This window comes from Staurois parvus, unplaced genomic scaffold (assembly GCF_062004578.1).
Source record: "Staurois parvus isolate SC_StPar_1 unplaced genomic scaffold, SC_StPar_1.0 ptg001432l, whole genome shotgun sequence".
Classification (NCBI taxonomy): Eukaryota; Metazoa; Chordata; class Amphibia; order Anura; family Ranidae; genus Staurois; species Staurois parvus.
Genome location: NW_028319228.1, coordinates 1,724,329 through 1,746,434, shown reverse-complemented (window position 1 = coordinate 1,746,434; position 22,106 = coordinate 1,724,329). Strand labels below are relative to the sequence as shown.

The window sequence follows — 22,106 nt, the reverse complement described above, 5'->3', positions numbered from 1 at the left end:
TGCCCTTTTTAACTGTTCCTGCAGTACCATTATTCCTCCAGTCAATTTCCGGGCAGTTTAAAATCCCCCATTTTTATCACTGTCCCAGCCCTTTTCGATCTGTGCAAGGAGCTGCGTTTCCACCTCCTCATTAACACTGGGAAGCCTATAACAAACTCCAGTGATTACCTTTTTGTTGTAGGCACCCCCATGTGCAGTTCCACACATAATGCTTTAGCCTCATCACACTCTCCATCAACTAGGTCCTCTTTCACACTTGCTCTGAGATTACTTCTCACATAGACTGACACCACCACCTTTCCTTTGTTTTACCCTGTAACTCAAAGTGAACATAGTCAGGAATATTAATGGCCCAGTCATGTGAAGAATGAAGCCAAGATTCAGCAATACAAATTAAATAATAGTTCTGTTCATGCACCAAAGCTTCCAACTCACCTATTTTGCTTGGCAGATTTCTGGCACTGGTGAACAAACACTTTATTTTCATACGAATGGTACCAATTCCAATGGTTGTTTGTAACATGGAACCTTCTTATCTGCCATAGCCCCCCCCTTTCCCCATTTCCACCCACCAATAAGCATTGACCCCTGTCTGATCTGTCTGCCCCATTATAATATAATTCTCCCTCCACCCTTGATCCTAGTTTTAAATACTCCTCCAGCCTGCCCATAAACCTCCCCCAGCACAGCAGACCCCCTTCAATTTAGGTGCAGACTATCTCTAGCATATAGGTTGCACCCCAATGACAAGTCAGCCCAATGCTGTAGAAACCCAAATCCTTCCCACTTACACCAGGTCTTTAGCCATGCATTTAGTTCTCTAATCTCCCCCTATCTTTCTTGAGTTGCGCATGGCACAGGTAATAGTTCAGAGAATATCACCTTTTGTAGGTCCGTCCCTTCAATTTGCAGTCCTTCCCTTCAATTTGCAGTATTTCGTACCTTGGCCATGTCTCTGAGCACTGAACACCTTCTACTTCTGGGCATTCCAGGTAGGTTTCAGTTCTGGACAGGGATGCACCAAAATCTTGGTGGCCGAAATGTTTCGGCCGAAAACACCCCTTTTGGCCAATATGAAAAAAAGCATCGGTACAGATGCTGAAAAACCCTGCCGCACCTTGCTGCCGCCATCAGCCTCCACTCAGTGGTTTCTCAGGTACACCTTGCTATAGGGTGTTGATCCCCTTAAGCCACACCCTCCCTCATTACACAAATACACTACACCTGATATGTGTAAATCCAACAAGCATTCAAGTTTCTACAGCTTGGAGTTGGACAATATGCATAAAAATTTGGATTTGGTCAAAATGCTTGCTTGCCTAATTGTGCACACCATGTATATACAAATAGTATGTGGGGTTTATAGAAATGCACTGATAGTGTTTATTAGACTTTCTGATAAATTTACTAAACACTTTGATGTCAATTGTGCCCTTTTCTCTGAAAAAAGGACAAAAGTTTCACTGGACTTCCACAATCTTTTTCCAACCTGGCCAATGAATGGATTGAAGTAGTTCAAATGAGTGAGCCATGCATACTTGCCACTCTCTGTGGAGTCAGTTTAAAGGTTCCAATATTGCCCTTTTTGTAAAGCAGCAAGCTAACATAGCTTAGAATACTGTCTTTTATTTTGTACTCCACTGACAGACTTGTTTTCTGAAAGCTGGATGATTATAGCAAGTAGTTCTATACCTTGTGTAAGGTTTTATTATCATGTCTGCTACCAGAGTTAACCGTTTGCTGGCAATATTTTCATTTGTCACATTGCAAACTAAAATGTGGATAGCATAAGCCTAGTCCTAAACAAGTATTGTTAAAGCATTATGTCTTGCTTTAGAAATGTATAAATGCCATCATTTTTAACAGTATATCATGGCTAAAATGATCCTTAGAAGCTTTTAGTGGAAATGTTTATGTAGCGTATACTGGTCGCTGCTCAATAACTTGATTCACAGTGAAGCTGAAAAGGCTTGAATTCATTGTTCTTGGATTGGTATAATGCTTATAATTTGAGGGATGGTGGCTTCCACCAAAGGCTTCTGAAATAGGGCCAGCGATTTTGTGCCAGGCGCCATTTTTAATGGTTTCTTTTTAGGTATTTTATTTTCTGTAATGTGAATGCTTGTCTTTTCACAGGAAAGCCTGTTAAACAACCTTACGAGCAAGGACTACCTCATACAGAATCTTCAAGGTATACAAAGCATTTGTTGGTGTTTGCACTAATATCTGTACATTACTATAATGTTAATTCATAAATCCTGTTTGTCATTTTTTTGTATGTAGGATCAGCATTGTTATTGGCACTATACAAAGCAATTTAATATATAGGAACAACAAGTATACAATATAAGTTACCAATGCATTGCTGGAGTCTAAAACATTTATTTTGAGTATAACCATATAGATGGGTGACAGAGCAATGTTTTCTGAATTGCAAAGAAACAAAAAAATAGGATATGAACTGTCTGCCTTTTCCCTGTTTTTCTTGCATATGTGCATTTCAGTGAATAATTGTCTCTTTATCAACCCATTGTAAGAGACGTTGTCAGATCTGAACACTTGTGACTTTCAGTGAGACACTTGTTCAACTCTAGCTAAAAGGATTTGACTTCTTTTAATGGGCTGCTGCCTATGTATCTTCTTATCATAGTGTCAGATTGATCCTTATGTACTATGAAATAGATCCAGCTTGGCTCTAGTCTTTTGTTGACATTTTGCTTACAGCTTATCCAGATCAATGTGTGAGTGCCAGCAGGAAGTTCTTGGGCAGGTGGAAAGAGGTGACTGCGAGGAGAAGCCTGTGCTATGAATGCAGTCACTGTTCGGTGCAGGCAAAAAACTTAGAATTCAGTGAGCCCTGAGAACCCGACCTTCTTCCTTTTTTTATTTTTTTTTCTCTGTGCAGCCCATTGAAAATCTCCCATCATGATAACTGCAGCCTTTAAGCTGTATTATCAACTTCTTATCTGAAGACCTTATTTTACAGCTAATGCAGGTGCCACACTGCAAACACAAGCATTGCTTAAACCACTACAGTGAAGAAAAGTAAGTCGCTTGCATAAATCAAACTGTGATAGTGAACAGACGCACACTATGTAACACAGAAACCGTCTCAAAACACTGGAGTACAGAGGAAATCCCTTGTTATAAGTCAACAGAGACTCGCACTGCACCATGGAAACAATGCTTTAATTCTAAATATAATGTACAGTGTTAAGCTATGATGTCAATCGGTTGCAGCATGCAAACTCTATATTGCACTACTAAGTGTACATACATACCAAAAGAAAATGCTCCTTATTTTAGCTTTTTTGTATGATTTATCAATTTTATAATCCTAAAAGTTAGTTTTATCCAAAGCCCTTGTTTTGTTTGTTTTGGATAGAGTAGGGGAGGGTTAGAGTGTATGTCTACATTCAAAAATATTTATACCGTGTGTGTGTGTGTATATATACAGCACAGCAATGCATACACATTTCCCAATATTTTTTCCCCCAAATTGAACTGCTTCTGAGAATCACAAACCAAAAAAGCAATTTAATTCATTTTTAATATTTAAAGCAAACTCACCCATCCATCTATATCTCCATGCTTTATTTTGCTGAGAAATCATTTTGAAAAACACCCCCTAACATTTCAATCAAATATAACCAAATGTAGTAGTACATTTAGCTGACCAAAGGACGCAAGTAAAAAGTCCATCGTTTGAGTTTATATATATTTTATACTTTTAACCACTTGGTCTGGGCAGGAAGGGGGTGGAAGTGCCCGGTAGGCAATTTTTCAGCTTTCAGCACTTTCGCAATTTGAATGACAATTGCACGGTCATGCAACACTATATCCAAACAACAACATTTTTATCCTTTTTTGAGACTGATAGAACTTTCTTTTGGTGGTATTTAATCACCAGTGTTTTTTTGTTTTTTTTTTTATTCTTTGCTAAAACTAAAAAAGACTGAAGATTTTGAAGAAAAAAAAAAGTTTTTTTCTTTGTCATAAAATGTTTGTAAATAGATCATTTTTCTCCTTCACTGTTGTGTGCTAATGAGGCCGCAGTGATTGGCACTGATAAGCTGCACTGATGAGGAGGCACTGTTTGGCATTGACAGGCATTACTGATAGGCGGCAATGATGGGCACTGATAGATGACACTGATAGTTGGCACTGAAAGGCTGTTCTGATGGGCACTGATGTGTGGCATTGATGGGCACTGGTAGATGGCAATTATGGGCACTGACAGATGGCACTGATGGGCTACACTGATCATCAGGACACTGATCATCAGTGTCCTAATGATCAGTGTACATGTCATCTCTGAGCAATACCGATTACCAGCTCTCCTCTCGCTCTGTCAGCATGAGGAGAGGATTGCTGATAACCAGCATTTCCTATTTACATGCGATCAGCTGTGATTGGACATGGCTGATCAGATGATAGAGCCTTCGTCATCAGCGCTTTACTGCGATCTGTGATCCACTGTGTCCCAGGGACACAGCGCACCACTGATTGCCGGGGCGCGCATGTATCTTTCCAATGTACGAATAATGTCCTCTTAGTTGTCATAGCAGCAAGTGTACCTTGGGCATCAGACGTGTGTGTGTGTGTGTGTGTGTGTGTGTGTGTGTGTGTGTGTGTGTGTTTTTAACTGCCTCTAAACTCCTCTGCATGTTATCCTATGTGTTCGTGCACACATAGGTAGCATTTTCTTGCAGGAAAGTTTAGTGGTAGAAAAAATATCCTCTGTCAGTGCGTTTTGGAGCAGCAGCATTTTGGCAAAAAAAATACTGACCGCTCCTAAACTCCTGTAAATTCTGCTAAACACTGGTGCCCAGCATTTAGCAGAGTTTTTTTTTTTTTTTTTTTTTTTTTCCCACTGGTTAAGGAGAGGGCCATGAAGCCAGCCACCATGTCCTTAACAGATGCGTCATCAGCTGAATTATATACAATTTGTGCTTGATATGAAGAATCTGGTGAGATCATATGTAGATCTATTGTGCAGGGATTGAAGGATAAATTGTGCGCTGTTTTTTATATATATATATATATATATATATATATATATATATAAACTGCATAATACCCCTACTCGTTCACAAAAAAAAGTTTAAAAAGTAAATAAAAAACACAGCACAAGTTTTTGACAAGTCCATTATTAAAACATCCAAAGTAAACAAACAAAAAAAAGTCCCCCGGTTTTGATCCATCGTCAATCATGATGCCCACCGCCACCGCTGACCCAAAAAAAAGGCTCCCACCGTCTGGTAGCTCATACAGTAAATTAAGGGCGGAGCCATCGGGTGACCTCACACTGTTGTGACATCACCAAGCCCCAAAGGGCCTGGTATGGATTTAAGGGGGTAAACCCCAACACAGTTTGGTGTGTGTTTGTTTTTTTTCTTTTTCCATACATTTATTCTTGCCGGCAATTTTTTACATTTAGCTGTCAGCAGGGAACCAGCAGCAGACTGGTACACTAATATGTCATGTCATACGGTGGACATATCAGGTGACAAATTGCAGCATGGCCTGTGGGGCACACATGTGGAGCGTTCTGGAGAGGATGTCACATGACATCCACCCAGATTGGGAGAGATCCCGCCTGGCCCTCATTTTACTATAGGCTGGGCATGTTTTTGTTATTTAATTTTCCTTGTTTAAATGGACACTAAAATTATATAATAAAAAAGTTTTTTATTTTACATTCTGTCAACTGTCAGTATTCCTGATCCCCGACACACCAGTCATGATGACGCTATTTAAAAGATGGCCCGGTTGCCGAAATAGCACTACGTTTGTGTTCCCACATCAAAAAAGTATAAGTAAAGTGCTGCTGTCAGGACTTGTCAGTACCTGGGTCACCTGCTGGTGGCACTGTTCCTGGAGTCGAGGGGTTCAGTTCCGGTGGCCACCAGTGGTTGTCTCTCAGCAGCCAGGCTTTCCAAGTAATTCGGTTGCACCTGACATGGGCTACTGGGCAGTATTTAAGCCCGCCCATAACTGAGGTCCAATGCTTCAGTGTTCTTCATGTGAGCTGTGTCCCTGCCTGATCCTGTGCCTTGTTCCTGTGACCTGCTACCCTGCATCCAGTACCCTGTATCCTGCTCTGCTCCCCTTGTTTCCTGTCTCAGTCCTGACCTTGCCCTTCTTATGTGTACTCCCTCCATTTGTACTTAGGTCGTTGTTTGGATTGCTGCATGATCCTGTTTATTTTGTCACTTTGCATTGTTTACGGTTTATTGGTGCTGGTGTTGGAAGAGTGATATGTATGCTAATAAATTTTATTTAATCTTATTCAGCCTGGATCCTGATTTCTTAAGATACAGCCCACTGATCTGGTCATCCTGGCTGGATACCTTCATTTGGTATCCTTTACAGCAGTGCAACCACCTTTTTATTCTAATAAAATGTGAATAAACACATTAATACATTAATAATCACTGTGATCTCACAAATGTGTACTATACACACACTATATTGCCAAAAGATTTGGGACACCCCTCCAAATCATTGGATTTAGGTGTGCCAATCGCCACTATGGCTACAGGTGCACAAAATCAAGTACCTTAATAAAAAAAAAAAAAAAAGCACCTAGGCATGCAGACTGCTTCTACAAACATTTTCTGAAAGAATGGGTCACTTTCAGGAGCTCGGTGAATTGAAGCATGGTACCGTGATAGGTTTCCAACCTGTGCCATAAGTCCATCCATGAAATTTCCTTGCTGCTAAATATTCCACAGTCAACTGTTAGTGGTATTATAACAAAGTGGAAGCAACTGGGAACAGCAACTTCGCCACAAAGTGCTGAGAGAGTCAGTGCATGATGAAGCGTACAGTGCGCAGAAGTCACCAAATGTCTGCAGAGTCAATAGCTAAAGCCCTCCAAACTGTGTGTGGCTTTCAGATTAGCACAACAGTTCGTAGAAAGCTTCATGGAATTGAGTTCCAAGGCCGAGCAGCTGCATCCAAGTCTTAAGTCACCAAGTGCAATGCAAAGCATCTGATGCAGTGGTGTAAAGCACATCGCCATTGGACTGTGAAGATGTGTTCTCTGGAGTGACCAATCGCGCTTCTGTCTTGCAATCCGCCAGTACACATAAAAAAACTAAGATTGTGGTTGCATAAGTGTGCACACCCTCTTATGACTGGGGCTGTAGCTGTGTTCAGAATGAAGCGATCACATCCAAAATCATGTTAAATAGAAGTCAGTACACACCTGCCATCATTTAAAGTGCCTCTGATTAACCCCAAATGAAGTTCAGCTGTTCTAGTAGGTTTTTTCTGACATTTTCTTAGTTGCATCCTACAGCAAAAGCCATGGTCCGCAGAGCGCTTCCAAAGCATCGGAGGGATCTCATTGTTAAAAGGTATCAGTCAGGAGAAGGGTACAAAAGAATTTCCAAGGCATTAGGTATACCATGGAACACAGTGAAGACAGTCGTCATCATCATCAAGTTGAGAAAATATGGCGCAACAGTGACGTTACTAAGAACTGGACGTCCCTCCAAAATTGATGAAAAGACAAGAAGAAAACTGGTCTGGGAGGCTGCCAAGAGGCCTACAGCAACATTAAAGGAGCTGCAGGAATATCCGGCAAGTACTGGCTGTGTGGTACATGTGACAACAATCTCCCGTATTCTTCATATGTCTGGGCTATGGGGTAGAGTGGCAAGACTGAAGCCTTTTCTTATGAAGAAAAACATCCAAACCCGGCTAAATTTTTCAAAAACACATCTGAAGTCTCCCAAAAGCATGTGGGAAATGTGTTATGGTCTAATAAAACCAAGGTTGAACTTTTTTGGCCATAATTCCAAAAGATATGTTTGGTGCAAAAACAACACTGCACATCACCAAAAGAACACTATACCCACAGTGAAGCATGGTGGTGGCAGCATCATGCTTTGGGGCTGTTTGGTTTTCTTCAGCTGGAACTGGGGCCTTCGTCAAGGTAGAGGGAATTATGAACAGTTCCACACACCAGTCAATATTGGCACAAAACTTTCAGGCTTCTGCTAGAAAGCTGAACATGAAGAGGAACTTCATCTTTCAGCATAACAACGATCCAAAGCATACATCCAAATTAACAAAGAAATGGCTTCACCAGAAGAAGATTAAAGTTTTGGAATGTCCCAGCCAGAGCCCAGACCTGAATCCTATCAAAAATATGTGGGGTGATCTGAAGAGGGCTGTACACAGGAGATGCCCTTGCAATCTGACAGATTTGGAGTGTTTTTGCAAGGAACAGTGGGCAAATATTTCCAAGTCAAGATGTGCCATGCTGATAGACTGATGCCCAAAAAGACTGAGTGCTGGAATAAAATCAAAAGGTGCTTCAACAAGTATTAGTTTAAGGGTGTGCACATTTATGCAACCATATTATTTTAGTTTTTTTATTTTTACTTCCCTCCACCTAAAATATTTCAGTTTGTTCAACTGAATTGTACAGTTTATAGGTTACATTAAAGGTGGAAAAAGTTCTGAAATTATTTATCTTTGTCTGTCTTTATTTTTTTACATCACAGAAACCTGATATTTTTAACAGAGGTGTGTAGACTTTTTATATCCACTGTAGTGTATGTGCACATGGGTTAGACATTTTTGTTCAGAGCCTATAATAAGTTATAATTGCCAAGGATTGGGGGAGGGGGTCATGACCATTCTATATTTGCTATTTTTCAGATTTTACTCTTTTACTTTTTACAGTACAAATCAGCACTCTTCAAAGACATTTGGAGGAGTCTAAACTGGAATTCAAGGAACTGCAGGAAAGTCAGACTAAGAAATTATCTTATGAACTGTAAGTGCATTGTTGTTTGTCTTCTGGTAGGCAAGCATAATCTGAATCCAACCAGTGTTTACAGTGGAAATGCATGTTGCTTCTTGATATACTGTGGTTATGAAAGTGGCATTAATATTATTCAACTTCATGTCTATATTCTGGCTTGCCTGGTTACTCAACTGAGCCTTTTCATATAAGTTGATGTTGTCATATGTCCTAACCTGTGGCCTTTGGTAAGGGTCACTCCTTTTTGACTATTCAGCATTATCTTTTGATACCTGTGGTTTACTGCCAACATTTTAGCACTCTTCTGGGTAAAACCAAAGGTTATGGCTTGACCAGAAGCCATATATTCTTTTCTTAATCCTGCAGTACATGGCACAGAATTCATAGTCATAGCCATGGAATAAAGGTGATTTAGGTGATTGGACATTGGCAAAAAAAAAATACTGCAGGGACTTCCACTTTATAACCTTTCCTACTCCCAGCTAGCATTAGTTTTTTCCTAGTGTTGTTAGATTGACGTTCTCTTGAGTGAACTTCCCACTTTTTTGTTAAAGCTTTCTTCAGCACGATTCTTCTATCAAGCTGTAGTTGCTTAATGTCCACAGCGGCTTTCCGGTTTAGTTTTCTGGATCAGTTGACTTCTCAGCTGAGCCTTGGGGGACTGTACCTTGACCCCACCTGAAAAATGCAGGGTCGGCCTGTAATGTCACTTTGTGCACTGGATCCTGTGTTGACACTCACCTTGGCATGACCTGCATCTCATTAAGTTAGCCACAGGGTGTTATGCAGATGCATCAGCAGATGGAGGCATGTTTTTGATGACCCCTTCAGGGGAAGGCCCATCCAGGAGGGTGAAGCCAGAATGTGGGCTTGTCCTTCTTATTACCACTCTGCTACTAAAGAGATATTCCTCAGTAAGTAGCACTCATCCCCTTTAACAGTTTTGCTGCCAGAGATGTAAGTGCTACCTCAGTGGCAGCACAGCCCTATAACTGAGTCTGTTTACATCTGTTCATCCAAATGTCGGCTTTCCATTGAAAGTGATTTGGGCACTATCATCTCTGCACTGATTTAGGTCCAGAAGCGACAACCTTCCAGTCACCTCTGATTTCAGATCTGTCCTTCCCTTGCTGCTGTGGCACAACGTCTGGTTCCTCCCTTTTACAGTACAGGATACAGGTTCTTCACCTCTGTTCCTTCCTGACCTATCCCCACACCCTATTGTTTGCTATAAAAATGAAGCTGGCTGAAAGTTGGAGGTATTATAGAAGAGTTGTTTTTATATTTTCATAATCTATAAGGTACAAAATACTCTGATCCTGAGTTTCCTTCCACCTGAGATTTAACCAATTCAATACCGGGCACTTTTACACCTTCCTGCCTAGGCCATGTTTCAGGTTTCAGCGCTCTCACAATTTGAATGACAATTGCGCGGTCATACAACATTGTACCCAAACTAAAATTTTATCATTTTCTTCACACAACTAGAGCTTTCTTTTGGTGGTATTTAATCACCGCTGGGGTTTTTATTTTTTGCTGAATTAACAAAAAAGACCAAAAATTTTGAAAAAAACACACGTTTTTCTTTGTTTCTGTTATAAAAGATTGCAAATAAATAATTGTTCTTCAGAAATTTAGGCCGAGATGTATTCTGCTACATGTCTTTGGTGAAAATAACCCAAATTAAGATGTATTTTTTAGTTTGTAGGAAAGTTATAGAGTTCACAAACTATGGTATAGATCTGAATATTGATCAGTCCTGAAGTACTGACAGCCAATCTAATTTCTTGAGGTCCAAGAATGTCAGAACAGTACAGATATCCCCCAAATGACCCCTTTTTGCAAAGTAGACAGTCCGGCGTACTTCATAGGAAGCATGGCGAGTTTTTTGAAGTTGTATTTTTTTTTTTGTCGTCATTTTTCGGAAAATTAACCATTAGCCGCCCGGCCAATGGTGGTTGGCGGCTTCAGAAGTGTCTCTTCATTCCGGGTGCACGCCATTTGGCGTGCTCCCGCACATGCGCCGTTTGCGCTAATGCAGAGCGGCGCAGCAGTGCGATCTGTCACCGGCCGTGCACCTCGGACACGGCCGATGACAGATCCGAGTACCGGCTTCCGTTGCTGGTACCATGTGACCTGCTGTGACCAATCACAGCAGGTCACATGACAGTTGTATACAATGGATGGCTTCATTCATGATGCCATCCATTGTATACTAGTGCCTAGCTGTGAATGGTCACAGCTAATCAGATGCACATGTCATGTGATTAGCTGTGACCAAATCACAGCTAAGCACAAAAAAAAAAAAAAAAAAAAGCTGAATGAATCGATTTCATTCAGGTACAGTAAATGCTTGCTTATAGCAAAGTAATTATTTGCTATAAGCAAATTGTGTAAAAAAAAAAAAAAAAAAAAAAATACTGATCACTTCCCCAAAGTAGTACAATGTTACTATGGTAACATTGTACTACTTTGGTCATAGTAAAATATGAAAAAAAAATCTTAAAAAAAATAAAAAAAAATGTAATTAAATATAATAAAAAAAGATATATATATATATTTTTTTTTCATACTGTCACCAGTCAGTGTCCCTGTTCACCGCCATGCCAGTTATATGACGACGCTGTACTGCACTGGTGACAGTATGTAAAAATAAAATAGTGAAAATAATTTTTTTAATTTTTTCATTTTCCGAAAAATGAGAAAAAAATACAACTTCAAAAAACTCGCCATGCCTCTTATGAAGTACGTCGGACTGTCTACTCTGCAAAAAGGGGTCATTTGGGGATATCTGTACTATTCTGACATTCTTGGACCTCAAGAAATTAGATTGGCTGTCAGTACTTCAGGATTGATCAATTTTCAGATCTATACCATAGTTTGTGAACTCTATAACTTTCCTACAAACTAAAAAATACATCCTAATTTGGGTTATTTTCACCAAAGACATGTAGCAGAATACATCTCGGCCTAAATTTATGAAGAACAATTATTTATTTGTAAACTTTTATAACAGAAACAAAGAAAAATTTTTTTTTTTTTCAAAATTTTTGGTCTTTTTTTGTTAATTTAGCAAAAAATAAAAACCCCAGCGGTGATTAAATACCACCAAAAGAAAGCTCTAGTTGTGTGAAGAAAATGATAAAATTTTAGTTTGGGTACAGTGTTGTATGACCGCGCAATTGTCATTCAAAGTGTGAGAGCACTGAAACCTGAAAAATGGCCTGGGCAGGAAGGTGTAAAATTGCACGGTATTGAAACGGTTAAATTTAAAATTAGTTTCACTATTTTTTTATTTTTTTTTTCTTTCTTTTCATATTTCAGTATGACCAAAGTAGTACAATGTTACCATAGTAACATTGTACTACTTTGGGGAAGTGATCAGTTTTTTGTTTTTTTTGGTTTTTTTTACACAATTTGCTTATAGCAAAGAATTACTTTGCTATAAGCAAGCATTTACCTGAATGAAATCGATTCATTCAGGGTTTTTTTGTTTTTTTTTTTGTTTTTGTTTTTTTTTGTGCTTAGCTGTGATTTGGCCACAGCTAATCACATGACATGTGCATGTGATTAGCTGTGACCATTCACAGCTAAACACTAGTATACAGTGGATGGCATGAATGAAGCCGTCCATTGTATACAACTGTCACATGACCTGCTGTGATTGGTCACAGCAGGTCACATGGTACCGGCAACGGGGGCCGGTACTCAGATCTGTCATTGGCCATGTCCGAGGTACACGGCCGGTGACAGATCGTGCCGCTGCGCGACTCTGCAGGAGTGCAGTCTGCGCATGTGCAGGAGGACGCCATATGGCGTCCACCCGGAACGCTGATGACATTTGCCAGGCCACCATTTGGCCATAGGGTGGGCGGCAAATGGTTAAAGAGGAGTTATGGCGCATAAACAGATATACTATACTCTGCTCTAATTCATCCCAAAGGTGTTCTATCGGGTTGAGGTCAGGACTTTGTGCAGGCCAGTCACGTTCCTCCACCCCAAACTCGCTCATCCATGTCTTTATGGACCTTGCTTTGCGCACTGGTGCGCAGTCATTTTTGAACAGGAAAGGGCCATCCCCAAATTGTTCCCACAAAGTTGGGAGCATGAAATTCTCCAAAATGTATTGGTATGCTGATGCTTTAAGAGTTCCCTTTACTGGAACTAAGGGGTCAAGCCCAACCCCTGAGAAACAACCCCACACCATAATCCCCCCTCCACCAAACTTTATTCTTGGCACAACGTAGTCAGGCAAGCACTGTTCTCCTGGTAAGTGCCAAAGTTAGACGTGTCCATCGGGTTGCCAGACAGAAGCATGATTCATCACTCCAGAGAGTACGTCTCTGCTCTAGAGTCCAGTGGCAACACTGGATCCAATGCTTTGTATTGCACTTAGTGATGTTAGGCTTCGATGCAGCTGCTCGGCCATGAAAACTCATTCCATGAATCTCTCTACACTCTATTGTGCTAATCTGAAGGCCACTTGAAGTTTGGAGGTGTTTAGCTATTGACTCTGCAGATAGTTGGTGACTTCTGCGCACCGTGTGCTTCAGCATGCGCTTACCCCTCTGTCATTCTATGTGGCCTGTCACTTTGTGGCTGAGTTGCTGTTGTTCCCAGTTGCTTCCACTTATGTTGTAATACCACAAACAGTTGACCGTGAAATATTTTAGTAGCAAGGAAATTTTCACAGTTGGACAGCCTATCGCGGTACCGCGCTTGAATTCACTGAACTCCTGAGAGCGACCCATTCTTTCACAAATGTTTGTAGACGCAGTCTGCATTACTAGGTACTTGATTTTGTACACCTGTGGCCATGGAGGTGATTAGAACACCTGAATCCAATGATTTGGAAGGGTGTGCCAATACTTTTGGCAATATAGTGTATGTCAGAGGGCTCTACCCAGTCTTTGGGTCCTGGAAGAGCCAACAACATTTTTTGGAACTTATAAACAGCTGTCTCTCTGCATGTGCAGAAAAAACGTAAATATAGTTAAAATAATAACTAAAAATATCTATACGTTAAGCAGGGGCTGGCAGATTTTTGATCACTGGGTGGCCATCCATGCACGACAGAAGTGGATATTTTGATGGACTTACAATGTCTTAGCGGGGGGCATTCATCCATCCAACTCCCTTGTGTAGATTGAGGAATCTGTTCATTTTTTTTTTTTTTCCATTCAGCCCACTGGCGGAACAAAAAAAATACCCATCTATGGTCAGCTTAAATCCAGGCGATGTAAAATGCTGCCTTTGCAATGCTTTTCTTCTGTAATAGCTAGCTGGTTGCCTGGCTGTCTTGCCAATTCACGGTCTTCGGAACTTTGAGTCACTGACTTGCAACAGGTATTAGGCTAGGTTCACACTAGCCTGCATTGTGCATTTTGATTGCGGATGTGAGAATCGCATCGGTACCCGCAACCACAACATGCTGCTCTTATGAGACACGTGGGGCTGCCGTTCATTCTGAATGGAACCCCCATGCATCTCAGCCCACAGCGCAATTGTAGTTTGGGGAATTGTAGGGAAACCACATGGTCAAATAGACCATGCGGCTTCCCTGCAGATGCGTTTTTGAAAAGGTGTGTGCACCTTTTTTTTTTTTTTTTTTTTTTTTCTTGAATGAGCGCAAATGTGGGCCGCACGGCCTGCGCTAGTGTGAACCAGGCCCTAATATCTGCAGTTCTATTTCTATTAGGATCTCTATATACTCAGTTCCCTCCCAGCGCCAATTCTTTTTTTTTTTTTTTTTTCTTCTTTTTCAGTATCTGCAGTTCTGGCTTCAGTTCTGGTTTTACTCTGACTCCCAGATCAGTGACTCAACACATCTCAACTTGTCCAGTCAACTAGCACAGAAGTCAAAGGCTGCCCCTGTTTTTCCCTTGGTACAGGTTACCTTTTGATAAGCAAGCTAGAGAAATGTCTATACTTTTTCTGAAATTTTTGATCAAGGAACAAAAAAATGAATTGGTTTTCTTGAAGGTAGAGGTTCAGATTAACTAGTGCCTTAAATCAAAACAACTCACAAGGATAGCACTTATGCCTTGTTCTTTGTGGAGGCTACCTCTGTTTCAGGGCCATGCAGCCACTCCTGTATGGCTGCCAGAGACAAAACATGGGGAAATGTGCATATATTGCATTATTTTGCTCCAACATACTTTAAAAACCACTTCAGTACTGGACACTGTCACCCAGGCCGATTTTCAGCTGTCCGTACTCTAACACTTTGACAATTACTCAGCCATGCAACGCTGTACCCAAATATATATTTGAAGCATAAAAGAAAATAGGCTTCCCAGTTCTCCTCTTACCTATTTACATGGTATGCACACTGCTCAAAAAAATTAAAGAAACACTTTTTAATCGGAGTATAGCATCAAGTCAATTAAACTGGGATATTGATCTGGTCATTTATTTAGCAGAGGGGGTTGTTAATCAGTTTCAGGTGCTTTGGTGTTAATGAAATTAACAGGTGCACTAGATGGGCAACAATGATACAACCCCCAAAACAGGAATGGTTTTACTGGTGGAGGCCGCTGACATTTTTTTCCCTACTCATTTTTTCTGACTGTTTTTCACTAGTTTTGCATTTGGCTAGGGTCCGTGTCGCTACTGGTTATAGGCGATACCTGGACTCTATAGGGGTTGCACAGGCAGTCCAACTACTCCAGGATGGCAGATCAATACATGCCATTGCCAGAAGGTTTGCTGTGTCTCCCAGTACAGTCTCAAGAGCATGGAGGAGATTCCAGGAGACCAGCAGCTTGTCCTTAACCCATCAGCAGGACCGGCATCTGCTCCTTTGTGCAAGGAGGAACAGGATGAGCACTGCCAGAGCCCTACAAAATGACCTCCAGCAGGCCACTGGTGTGAATGTCTCTGACCAAAAAATCAGAAACAGACTTCATGAGGGTGGCCAGAGGGTCTGACGTCCTCTATTCAGCCCTGTGTTCACTGCCCAGCATCCGAGCTTGATTGGGTTCCTCCTGGTGCATGACAATTGTTGGCCTCATGTGGTGAGAGTATGCAAGCAGTTCCTGGAGGATGAAGGAATTGATACCATTGAATGGCCCCCTGACCTAAATCCAATAGAACAACTCCTATGATATCAAGTTTCGGTCCATCCAATGCCACCAGGTTGCACCTCAGACTGTCTAGGAGCTCAGTGATGTCCTGGTACAGATCTAGGAAGAAATGCCCCAGGACACCATCCGTTGTCTCATTAGAAGCATTCCCTGATGTTATCTGGCATGCATACAAGCACGTGGGGGCCATACAAACTATCAAGTACCATTTTGAGTTGCGGCAATGAATTTTCAGCAAAATGGACTAGCCTTCTGCATCATTTTTTCACTTTGATTTTCAGGGTGTCTTTGAATTCAGTCTTCTGTAGGTTGATAATTTTTCATTTCCATCAAAGGATGGGGCGTCCTTATGTTCAAAACACATTATCCAGTCCACATCAGTATAGATATCCAGCATTATATTTTTTCTCAATTGAGATCTGATGTGTTTTTTTCAAAGTGTTCCTTTTTTAAATTTTTTTTTTTTTAGCAATGTGTGTGTAATAAATAAATATATATATATATATATATATATATATATATATATATATATACCTGGACAATAGAATTACCACCCAAATTCCCAAATGACCCTTTTTAGAACGTAGACAGCCCATGGTATCTAGTAAGAGGCATGGTGAGTTGTTCGAAGTTGCAATTTTTTTAGACTGTGAAGAAATTTAAATACAACTTTGAAAAAAAAACACATTTTAATTTTACCAAGTTATTTCTCACATAGCATAGACATAATAATTACACATCAAAACACATTCTGCTATGTCTCCTTAGTATGGAGATACCTCATGTGAGACCTTTTCATGGCATAGATGCATAGAGGGGCTCAAAATCCAAGGAGCACCTTTTGGGCTTTCAATGAGCATAAATTACACATCTAATTTCTTGACTACCTAACAAATTTATGAAGGCTTCGGAGCCCCTGGACAGTAGAAACTACACAATAATACCATTTTTGAAAAGCAAACACACTAAGGTATTTTCTGAAAAGGATAGTGAGTCTTTTGAAACTGTCGGGGTTTTTTTTGGGGGAGGGGGGAGGTTGTTTTTTTGCTAAAAGTTTTTGGAAAATCCGAAAAGAAATTGAAAATGTGTATTTTTTTTCCCCCTCAATTAGAAGCTATTTCTAATACACATGATAGGCATACTTAGCATTACACCCCAAAACACATTCAGCTACTCCTTTAGTGTACGGCCTTTTTCACAGCCTAGCCACTTAAAGGGGCCAAAATATAAGGAACACCTTCAGGAGTTCTGCCCTGGAGCACCAGGACAGTAGAAACACCTACAAATTGACCATTTTGGAAAGCAAACACTCCAAGGTACTTTTAATTTTTTCAGTTTTTTTAAGGCATGGCGAGTCTTTTGAAGACTTCAAATTATTATATATATATATATATATATATATATATATATATACAGTGGGGATCGAAAGTTTGGGCACCCCAGCTTAAAAATTTGTATTAATATGCATAAAGAAGCCAAGGAAAGATGGAAAAATCTCCAAAAGGCATCAAATTACAGATTAGATATTCTTATAATATGTCAACAAAAGTTAGATTTTATTTCCATCATTTACGCTTTCAAAATAACAGAAAACAAAAAAATGGCGTCTGCAAAAGTTTGGGCACCCTGCAGAGTTAATATCTTGTACTGCCCCCTTTGGCAAGTATCACAGCTTGTAAACGCTTTTTGTAGCCAGCCAAGAGTCTTTCAATTCTTGTTTGAGGTATCTTTGCCCATTCTTCCTTACAAAAGTCTTCCAGTTCTTTGAGATTTCTGAGTTGTCTGTCACGCACTGCTCTTTTAAGGTCTATCCATAGATTTTCAATTATGTTGAGGTCGGGAGATTGTGAAGGCCATGGCAAAACCTTCAGTTTACGCCTCTTGATGTAATCCTCTGTGGATTTCAAGGTGTGTTTAGGATCATTATCCATTTGTAGAAGCCATCCTCTCTTTAACTTCAGCTTTTTCACAGATGGCATCAAGTTACCATCCAAAACTTGCTGAAATTTTATTGAATCCATTTTTCCTTCTACTCGTGAGATGTTCCCTGTGCCACTGGCTGCAACACAACCCCAAAGCATGATTGATCCAACCCTATGCTTAACAGTTGGACAGAGGTTCTTTTCATTAAATTCTGTGCCCCTTCTTCTCCAAACGTACCTTTGCTCATTCCGGCCAAAAAGTTAAATTTTAACCTCATCGGTCCACAGAACTTGTTTCCAAAATGCATCAGGCTTGTCTATATGTTCATTTGCAAAGTTCAAACGATGATTTTTGTGGTGAGGACGTTGAAGAGGTTTTCTTCTGATGACTCTTCCATGAAGACCATATTTGTACAAGTATCTCTTTATAGTGGAATAGTGTACCACAACTCCAGTGTCTGCCAGATCTTTCTGGAGGGATCGTGCAGTCAAACGTGGGTTTTGAATTGTTTTTCTCACAATCCTGCGAGCTGTTCTGTCTGATATTTTTCTTGGTCTTCCAGATCTTGATTTAACTTCCACTGTTCCTGATGACTGCCATTTCTTATTTACATTCCGAACAGAGGATATTGACATCTGAAAATGCTTTGCTATCTTCTTATAGCCTTCTCCAGCTTTGTGAGCGTCAACTATTTTCAGTTTCAGTTTTCTAGACAACTGCTTAGAAGAACCCATGGTGCTGATTGTTGGGGCAAGGTCAGATGAGTCTGGGCATTTAAAACCTTTGAGATTGACATCACCTGGTCTTCCCAGACGATGATTGAGAACAATCCATGACACTGGCAGGTCTCAGCTTGGCAAAGGGGGCAGTGCATGCTATAAATTCTGCAGGGTGCCCAAACTTTTGCAGACGCCATTTTTTTGTTTTCTGTTATTTTGAAAGTGTAAATGATGGAAATAAAATCTAACTTTTGTTGACATATTATAAGAATGTCTAATCTGTAATTTGATGCCTTTTGGAGATTTTTCCATCTTTACTTGGCTTCTTTATGCACATTAATACAAATTTTTAGCTGGGGTGCCCAAGCTTTCGATCCCCACTGTATATATATGTGTGTGTGTGTGTGTGTGTATGTGTGTGTGTATATATATATATATATATATATATATATATATATATATATATATATATATAATTTATTTTTTTTTTTTATCAGGATGAAAAGTAACAGATTATATATTTCATTTTTTTTTTTTTTTGCACAAAGTTGTCAGTTTAATAAGATATTTCTCACATGCACCATGGGCATACTTAGAATTATAATCCCCCCAAAATATATCACTACTCCTGAGTATGGCGATACCACAGGTATGAGATTTTTGTAAATTTTTTGTATGATTTACTGTACATTGTATCTTGTGTATCACACAATTTAACCAATTGTATAAAAACGAATGTGCTGTAATGGTCGCCTCCATATCAGTGGTCAGGGAATATAGCTTTGTGTAGCCAAGCAAGCCTAGCCTTCTGACACATGGCTGCCCCCAAGATGTCATGTTCACTGAGGCAGGAAGTACAGGAGGCTAAAGAAAGGAAGAACTAAAGAATCCTTGTGGTTCCAGGAGTGCAGTTGTTGGCAGAGGATGGCCGGGACTGGTGTCTCACAGGAACCTGCTCAGTTGCATGTGCAGATCAGTCAGTTCAGGCGGGCTCAGGCAGAGACTTGGTCAGCAAACAGGCAAAAGATCCGTCAAGGCAACAGACAGAAACCTTGTTAATAAACAGTAAAAGGTTGTTTAGAAAAGCGCCACACCCTTAATTAATATAGCAGCAATTCCAAAACCCCAAAATGAATAAATAATCTTGGTCAAAATGCTTTTAACTATAGGAATGCGCTGAAAACAACAAAACTTCAATAAACTGTGCATAAATCAGTGTAAGATCAAATAAAACATTTCACATATAAATAATTAAATAGATCATAAAGTGTTCAAATATTCAATCTGTGAAAGTCTAAAGTCCCACAATACAAATTTACAACCACCATGTGCACTCCACCACCAAATAAAGTTTGGTGACTCACCAGAGCTACAGTTGTGTCCAAAATTATTCAACCCCCAATGCTGTAAAGGGGTTTAGGGACTATAGTGTACATTTGGAATTGTATTCAGAATCAAATCCTACAAGGACGTTGTAACTACCCAAATGCAACTAAAATGACATCAATTGTTTATGTAATACAGTAGTAAATGGTTCTTATGTGGTTTCTTCATTGCCACAATTATTCAACCCCTTAAAGACTACCACTCTGAAGAACAGAGGTTCATACAGGTGCTTTCCATCAGGTATTGAAAACACCTGTGGATGTCACCGAGCAGCAATCAAGCATAATAAGCACCAATTAGGCAGCTTTAAAATGACTGTGATACTCAGCTCCTTCTAGACATTTACTGGTGTGGTTACAAACATGGTGAAGGCAAGAGAATGGTCCAGGAAGACAAGAGAAGAGGTGATTTCTCTTCACAGGAAGGGCAATGGCTATAAGAAGATTGCAAAGATGTTAAACATACCAAGAGACACCTTAGGAAGCATCATTCGCAAATTCAAGGCAAAGGGCACTGTTGAAACGCTACCTGGTCGTGGCAGAAAGAAGATGCTGACTTCGACTGCTGTGCGCTACCTGAAGCGTAGAGTGGAGAGAAGTCCCCGTGTGACTGCTGAGGAACTGAGAAAAGATTTGTCAGATGTGGGTACAGAAGTTTCAGCCCAGACAATAAGACGCACACTGCGTAATGAAGGCCTCCGTGCCAGAACTCCCAGGCGTACCCCCTTGCTGTCTCCAAAGAATAAGAAGAGTCGACTGCAGTATGCCAAAAGCCATGTGGACAAACCACAAAAGTTGTGGGATAGTGTTCTGTGGACTGATGAAACAAAATTAGAACTGTTTGGGCCCATGGATCAACGCTATGTTTGGAGGAGGAAGAACAAGGCCTATGATGAAAAGAACACCTTGCCTACTGTGAAGCATGGTGGAGGGTCAATCATGCTTTGGGGCTGTTTTGCTTCTGCAGGTACAGGGAAGCTTCAGCGTGTGCAAGGTACCATGAATTCTCTTCAGTACCAGGAGATATTGGATGGAAACGTGATGCAGTCCGTCACACACCTGAGGCTTGGGAGACGTTGGACCTTTCAACAGGACAATGATCCCAAGCATACCTCCAAGTCCACTAGAGCATGGTTGCAGAGGAAAGGCTGGAACATTTTGGAGTGGCCATCGCAGTCACCAGACTTAAATCCGATTGAGAACCTCTGGTGGGACTTAAAGAAAGCAGTTGCAGTGCGCAAGCCTAAGAATGTGACTGAACTGGAGGCCTTTGCCCATGAAGAATGGGCGAAGATACCCGTAGATCGCTGCAAGACACTTGTGTCAAGCTATGCTTCACGTTTAAAAGCTGTTATAACTGTAAAAGGATGCTGTACTAAGTACTAAGATTGAATGTCACTTGGGGGTTGAATAAAACTGATAATGCTGTGAGCACAGAAAAGACATTTGTGGTTATTTCATTATAACTGTTATGTTATATTTGTCTGACCTACAAGTGCCTCTTTAATGTAAATGTAAGCAAGATGACTGAATGATCAAAAGCAATGTCAAACTGGCCAAAACACTCAATTTCAGTGGGGGTTGAATAATTTTGGACACAACTGTATATGCTGATCAAATCATAGACCAGCATAAGCGCTATTGCTCTGGGAGCGATGGATATTCCAATTCCGGATATAGGATGCAATATTCTGCAGTATTAAATCCCTTAGGATGAAAAATGCCACTCTGTGTTTAAAGATTGATTCCAGATAAACATGAAACAACTCTCCACAACCTCTCTCCTAGAGGGATATACGGTTCTCCATAGGCATTGGGACCATGTTCAAAGGCAAAGAGAGAGGAATAATAGTGCAGCGTGTTTTTTAAAACCAAACACAATTTAATAAGATAACACACTTACAAACAAGTTATCTAAACCGACACCAGCATCATAGTTATACAATCACTGGCACCGCTCACCGTGGATCATCTCCGACCGACATAGGAGAGGTGTCACAACGTCTGCATTCAGCTGGCCACGCCCTACGCGTTTCGTCACCACGACGTCCTCTATGCTCCGCATAGATGAGTACACCCCTTTTGAAAGTAAAATTTGAATCAATATCTCAGTGAACACAAGAACTTCCAAAATTTTGACAAAACAAAGTTTTTTTTTTTTTTGTTTTTTTTTTTTTGTTTTTTTTTTTTTTGTTTTTTTTTTATACATTTG

At 40.4% G+C, this 22,106-nt stretch overlaps 1 protein-coding gene across 2 annotated transcripts in view; it reads left to right on the top strand.

Moving 5' to 3' along the window:
- Positions 1-22,106, top strand: part of GOLM1 (golgi membrane protein 1) — a 118,424-nt gene that overhangs the window by 70,770 nt on the left and 25,548 nt on the right. For both annotated transcript variants that reach the window (XM_089662117.1, XM_089662118.1), the window contains 2 exons: positions 2,137-2,191; positions 8,701-8,794. In XM_089662117.1, the coding sequence (XP_089518243.1) occupies positions 2,137-2,191; positions 8,701-8,794 (149 nt within the window). The remainder of the gene's footprint in view (positions 1-2,136; positions 2,192-8,700; positions 8,795-22,106) is intronic.